Source organism: Fukomys damarensis, unplaced genomic scaffold (assembly GCF_012274545.1).
Source record: "Fukomys damarensis isolate Sample0158 unplaced genomic scaffold, DMR_v1.0_HiC HiC_scaffold_29, whole genome shotgun sequence".
NCBI classification, from domain to species: domain Eukaryota; kingdom Metazoa; phylum Chordata; class Mammalia; order Rodentia; family Bathyergidae; genus Fukomys; species Fukomys damarensis.
In genome coordinates, this window is record NW_022900941.1 from 18,133,487 (window position 1) to 18,140,780 (window position 7,294).

At 37.5% G+C, this 7,294-nt stretch overlaps 1 protein-coding gene across 1 annotated transcript in view; it reads left to right on the forward strand.

The window, feature by feature from the left end:
• Positions 1-7,294, forward strand: part of Ubxn4 (UBX domain protein 4) — a 55,873-nt gene that overhangs the window by 5,010 nt on the left and 43,569 nt on the right. Inside the window, exon 3 of the mRNA XM_010606152.2 lies at positions 7,132-7,234. Coding sequence (XP_010604454.2) covers positions 7,132-7,234 — 103 coding nt within the window. The remainder of the gene's footprint in view (positions 1-7,131; positions 7,235-7,294) is intronic.

Here is a 7,294-nt window from a genome sequence, read left to right on the forward strand (position 1 = left end):
TTTTTTTTTTTTTTTTTTTTTTTTTTTTTAACCTGGGATTGAACTCAGTGATTTGCAAGGCAAGTGACAGCACCTCTGATCTAAATCCCTGGCCTGCCTTAGTGTTGCTTTGATTTGAATTTCTCTAATGGCCAGAGATGTTGAACACTTGTGTATTTGTTGACATTTATACTGTGTACTTCCTCTGAGAAGTGTGTATTCATTTCATTTGCCCCCTTTCCCCATACCAGGGATTGAACTGAGGACCTTGTGCTTATAAGCTGGGCACAGTGCCGCTGAGCTAAATCCCCAGCCCTATTTGCACATTTTTTGTTTGGGTCTTTTACCTTGGGGGTCAAATTATTTTTATGTTTTTTATACTGTATGTTCTAGATCCCTGATGGTGATAGAGCTTTCAATGATAACCAACAATCTGCTGCCACATGTGAGCCCTAAGTTTGCCACCACAGGTCTAACTATTAGTCCTCTGTCTGGAATTAGCTGGCAAAATTTTTTCCCCTTTCTGTGGATTGTCTCTTTGTTCCGTTGGTTGTTCTCTTTCCTGTACAGAAGCTATTTAATTTGATATAATTCCATTTGTTAATTCTTGATGTTATTTATTGTGGAATTGGGGTTTCATTCAGAAAGTCCTTACCTGTGCATGTGTCTTCAAGAATTTTACCTTTTTCTTCCAGGAGATTAAATGTTTCTGTTTACTGTTTAGGTCTTTGATCCATTGTTTTATTTCGTTTTGAGACAGGGTCTCACTATGTAGTTGAGACTGCCCTGAACTTACTGTGTAGCTGGGGCTGGTGTCAAACTCACAGTGATCCTCCTGCCTCAGCCTTCCAAGTGCTGGGATTATAGGTGTGCACCATCATGCCTGGCTTTCTTTGATGCATTTTTATTTTATTACTCAGGGAGCAATATGGATCTATATTCAGTCTTTTGCCTTTGTAGCCTAACTTTTTTTTTTTGTTTTTTGAGACAGGGTCTTACTCTGTAGGTGAGATTGACCTGGAACTAAGTAGCCCAAGCTGGTCTCGAACTCACAGTGATCCTCCTGCCTCAGCCTCCCGAGTACAGGCATGCACCACCACACGCGGCTGTAGCCTAACTCTTGAAGTAATCAAAACCATTTTGAAAAAAAGAAGTACTTTTTTAAACCACTTACCAGTCCAATTATCTAAATATAGGATGTTCAAAAATGGCATTTTTATAAGATAATGTAACAGGAAACATGACAATTTTATCAAACTTAGTCAATGCAAGAAACAGTAGGTTGAAATGACACCTTTCCCAGTGATGTTCTGGACATAAACAAATGTGCTACCAAAGTGACACTTGGGGTAAACTTCTAAATGGTTAATGCCATGTTGTGGATCCAGTAGTAGCCAAGCATTCTACTTACTACTAAGCTACCTCTGCAGCCCAAAGCGCTAGATCTAATTATTTCAAAATTTTTTCAGAAACAGTAGTACAAATTATTGAAATAAATGACAGGTCTTGTATTTTGGGGTGTTGTGTGTATATATACATTTTGCAGTTAACTTTTTACTGATGAGCAGGTATTACATGTGTTTGGGGTATTAACCATGTTGGGTGTTTTTAGAAATACTATTAGCGTACCCACAAAGGAGTCTATCCCTTGACCTGTTCCTAAATACAGGTAGCTTTTCTAGAATTTTAACTGGTTAATCCCTAAGACTAAGAAGGATTAATTTTACTCTAGGAATGGTAGGCACTGGACTCATAAAATTACAACACTTAAAATTTTCTAGAGCTTTGTTTATATAACTGAAGAATATATACAAAAATCATGGTCTTAGATTTGAGGACCCAACAATAATATACCAATGTAATGGAAAAATTAAAAAATATCTTGCTTGCCTAGAATGCTGCAGGCCTTGGGTTCAAAATCCAGGACCCTCTCCCCTCAGAGTATATATGTTGCACACATGTGTACACACAGATATATATCTTTATTTCTGTGAGTAGCCTCTTTTATTTATTTTTTTTGGGGGGGCAAAGTCTCACTGTGTAGTTCAGATTCATCTTGAACTCACTCTGTAGCCTAGGCTGGCCTCAAGCTTGAGGTGATTCTTCTGCCTCAGCCTCTGTAAGTGCTCGAATTACAGGTGTGCACTGACATGCCCGGTGTCTGAAAAGTCTCAATAGTACAGTTTGGTTCATAGAACAGTTCTAGTGGAAACCCTTTTAGGCAAGTTGGTATTCATTTATTTTTTAATTCTTTTTTGAGAGACTGTGTCTTGCTCTGTTGCCCAAGCTGGTCTCAAATTTCTGTATTCTCCTGCCTCACACTACAGACACGTGTCATTTTGCTTTATTTAATGAAATTATCGTGGATGAATTAAATAATATTGTAGAATTGAGGTTAGAGATTATTTCTACTTCAAGCAAATTAACAAAGATTTTTTATTGTAATTGTTTAAATTGAAGGAAGTAAAACAAGATGATTTGGTTTTAGTGGAATAATCTGACAAAAAGTCTAAAGCAAAGGTGTCTCTCCACTGATTGATATTGTGAAGCTTACTAAAATCTGTTAGCGTCAGACATCACTTTATTGCCTGTTTTGGTTAATATAGAACATGATGCCTTTACATTTGGGTTTTATTTTTTTTTGAGAAAGGGTCTCACTGTAGTTCAGGCTGGCCTCAAACTTGCAGTAATCCTTCTGCCTCAGCCTCCTAAGTGCTGGGGTTACAGGCATGCGCCCCCCACAACCACTTTAGCCTTTAAATTTTGAACAGCTGAGTTTTTTTTTTTTTTTTTTTTAGGTTGGAAGGGCTGGCGGTAGAAGGGTGTGAACTCTGCTTCAGTTTGTGCTCTTCTCTTTAAGCATTTTTGTTTTAAACACTGTTGATACCAAGTGCTTTCACTTTGAATATTGCTGCTACTGCCAAAGGTACAATGTTTTCTCCTAAGATTTTATGCCTACCCAACTTGATTGGGTGGCTGAGAATTTTAACTTTAATTTAAACTAAAGATACTAAAGTTGATCATTGGTAATCACACTGGATAGTAAGTAATCACTGGTGGCTACACAGCTACACACGTGACTGTCCCATCCTGCCTAATGCAGTAGTCATGCATATGCCACTGGTATCTCAAACCAGCAAACAGCGTGTTCGAATTAGAGCCTCCTGGCAGTGAGGAATACGAATTACAGCCCTGTTGTGAATGTGTTGAGGAAACTCACTGAGTTGAGAATTCCATTCAGCTGTTTACTCTGCTGGCATAGCAGCTGCTGCCCCCACAAGGCTGAGTCATGGAAAGACACCAGCAGTAAGGATGTGGTTTGGGATTTAGAGCACATGGTGAAGGAGTAAAAACAACCTCCCAAGAATTAATGCCATATTTTCAGCTACTTATATGACATCCCCATTTAGATCCCTCGCAGGATTGATTCTCAAGCCTAAAAGTATATTTTTTGCCTAAGTCTGTTTTTCCTCCCCTTCTTGTATTTCTAAATAAGTGGCACTACTGTATATCCAGATGTAAAAGCCATAAATGTGGGAGTCATCTTTGCCTTTTTAACTCTGGTTTCTTTGATTGTTCCCTGTTGTTCATGACATTCCTAGTCTCAGAGACCTTTCCATACATTTGTATTCCTTCTGTTTTCTGAACTTTTCTGGTGCTTGGTGTGGCTCAACTTACATTCTCTAGGTCTTACCTTAACTGCCTTCTCAGAGAAAGCTTCTTGACTGTTATAAGGAATTTTTTCTTTGTTACTTTCTCATAGTAGTTTTTTCATATTATTTATTACTACATATTTATAATTGTCTGCCTGTTTAAAATTTTTTTATACCATTAGATTTGGGGGGTACTGGAGATCGAACTCGGAACCTAGGGCTTGTGAGGCAGGCAGCACAAATCCCCAGCCCAGTACCATTACATTTTAAACTCCATGAAGGGGGCGGTGTTTCATTTGTTTTTATATTTAGCATGTAAAACAAAACTGTGAAATAGTGAATATTTGAAAGAAAGAGTGAAAACAATTCACAATGTATGTTGTAAGAATATTCCCATATTTTCCAGGTTGATTATTGAATCATTTACTTGGAATTTTATCTTCTCAACCTAATGATCTCTGAAAATACATTCAGAATTCTATCACTCACAAACAGTAATCTTTCACTCTACATCTGAGAGTCTACAAAAAGGGGTATTTTAGTTTTGTCTGTGGATTAATTCTACTTCTTGGCCAGATTTCTCAAACTCATATCACTGGAATTCCTGCATCCCACCTCACGCAAAATACATTCAGATTCACAGCACTAGCGTCAAGTATTGTAGGCAGGCCAAGATACATACTATAGTGTACCTGACATTTAGGTATTCATTCCACAGAATACTTAGTGGGTACTATGCTAGGTGCTTATGTATTCCTGGTGCTCTTGTAGGGATTTTGTCTTTTTTGTAACATGGTAAACGGTTCTCGCCCTCATGAAACATTTTTTCTGCCTAGGAGAGAAAAAAAAAGTAAACATAATTAAATAGTATGTTAGAAAGTGTTAAGTAATACAGAAAAAGAAAAAGAGAAAAGGGAGCTTTGGGAGTATCCCGAGGTTACAATTTTAGGGTGAATGATTAGGGATGGCTTTACTGACTTTGTTTGTGGTTTGTTTTTGGTACCAGGGATCAAACTCAGGTGGCTCAACCACTGAGCTCTATCCCCAACCCATAGCTTTACTGAGAAAGTAGTAATTTGAGCAAAGATTTAACACATTCACAATGGGACTGTAATTTGTTTGTCTTGCTGCTGGGCTGCTTTGATTTGAACATATATGTTCCCACTGGTTGAATCAGTATATGCATAACTGTCCCATCAGGTGGCTTGCTGGGAACAGTTCCATCAGGTGGGAATTAAAAAGGGAATTGAGGGCCGGGTATTTAGCTCAGCTGTTCGGTGGCCTGCCTTGCAAGCACAAAGACCTGAGTTCAATCTGCGGTACCAAAACAAAACAAAAAGGGAATTGAGAGTTTACCATGTAGATACAGTGGTATTTTGTTCATGAATTTAATTCATTTCCATGATTCTGAAAGATGGCTGTGGTCATGTTTGTCACCTGATGTAGAGTTTGCAAAAAACAACAAAATTTTGCCAGATTATTCTGTTGGCAAAAAAAGTTATCATGAACTGAGATACCACTATATTTGAAAGAAGAACATCAAAGCAAAGAAAACTCTTACAAAAGCCATAAAGCTGGAGTTTCTTTCTTATCTGAGGAATAGGAAGGAATTGCAAAAAAGTGCAGTATAAGGAAATGCATTCAGAGCAGTAATTGGGAGCCTGGTGTGTACAACCCAGAAGGCTGTTATGAAGACTTTGGCCTTTAATTTGACCAAATAAAAGAAATTCCCTTACATCTTTGCTCAAATTACCTATCCTATATAGCTAGGACTATAGGCATTTAGCATTGCACTTGATTAACTCTAAGTCCTTTGACCTGAGAACTGAAAAGATGGAGTTACCATAAACAGATAATTGAAATGAGGAAGGCAGTAGTTAAATTAAATTGGATAAGAATGGTGTACCCAGGAAGAAAGCTGCTTAAATAGAGGGTGAATCATGACCTTATTTTTGGGTTTTTTGTTTTGTTTTGTTTTTTGGTACCAGGGTTTGAACTTGGGCCCTTGTGCTTTTAGGTGGCTGAACCACTGAGCCAAATCCCCAGCAATGACCTCATTTTTTAAAAATAAACTATCTGAAAACATTTTTTTAAATTTTATAAATTGACAAAGATTACTCACCTTTGAGAAGGCACGTAGCTCTGCTAATCTTCGAAATTCTTCAAGTTGCCCTCTGCCCACCAGTAAGTGAGCAAAGATATGAGAGTCTAGATCTGGGTATAAACTTGAAATAGTCTTTTGATAGGTACAACTTTTTTTTATTGAGTTTATTGGTACTTTTTAATTATACAGTACAGTTACATTCATCATTGGGATCTTGGATAGGTACAATTTTTAAAAAATTTTGTTTGTTTGTTTTTTGAGACAGGGTCTCACTATGTAGTTGAGACTGAGCTGGAACTCACTATCTAGCTCAAGCTGGTCTTGAACTCACAGCGATCCTCCTGCCTCAGCCTCCCGAGTGCTGGGATTACAGGCTTGTGCCACTACGCCCTACAAAAAAATTTTTTTTGATATAACATGTATATTAAATGAACAGCTTGGTGAAGTTTTACGTATAAATACACTTGTGTATCTTTCATCTAGATCAGGATGTAGAACATTTCCAGTCCTCCAGGTGGTGGTGCTTTTAGACTTGCTTTTTTGCAGTCAGTACTCCTTGCCTCATAATTATGTAATACCATAGATTAGTTTTAGATAAGCATAACCTTTACAATTAGCGTACCTATAATAAAAGGCAGATCCTAAACTACAAACAGAATTGCACTTGCCTCTGTAGCTTGAAAGAACTTTGGAGATTAAATGCTGTGTGGTGTTGAGATGTTGAACACAACAGAAAGGTGGTATATAAAGAATATTGCACTTTTATTTTCTAAATCGTATGAACAAAAGGCAGAATTGGTGTTGTACATTTCTACACGTGACTTATTATTGGAATTATAATTTGGATATCTTTTTAGAAAAATGTGTGATATCTGTATTGCAGTATTTTGTTTTTCATTGCTCTTTATTAGGTGAATGGTGTATTTAGTCACACTTCTAATTTTATGGAAATAATTGTCGTCCCCTCCTCCCATGGGGCTGGGGGTCTAACCCCAGGGTATTGCATATGTTAGGCATCCTTTCTGCCACTGAGCTACTTTCCTAGCCCTGGAAAAAACAGTTTTCAAATTTGGTAGAAAATAGTATTTGTGAATTGTACTTTATTTGAAATTCCATTTTGTTTCTGTTTTGTTGTGTTTTTTGTTGTTTTGGGGGTCTTTTGTTTGTTTGTTTTGAGACGATGTCTCACTATGTAGTTGAGACTGACCTGGAACCCACTATATAATCCAGGTGGGTCTTGAACTCACAGCGATCCTCCTGCCTCAGCCTCCCGAGTGCTGGGATTACAGGCGTGAACCACCCCACCCAGTTGAAGTTCCAGTTTTTTTAGTGAAGAGAATTTACATTCACAAAATCCTGGTTTTATGCTTTAACAATCCTTGAAATGTTTTACAGGTGATGATGAACAGTCTACACAGATGGCTGCAAGTTGGGAAGATGAGAAAGTGACCGAAGCATCTAATGACAGTTTTGTTGCTATTAAAATAGATACCAAAAGGTTTGCTTATGTTTTACTATTGCATTACTTTTGTTCTATAATTTATAGTCACAAATATAT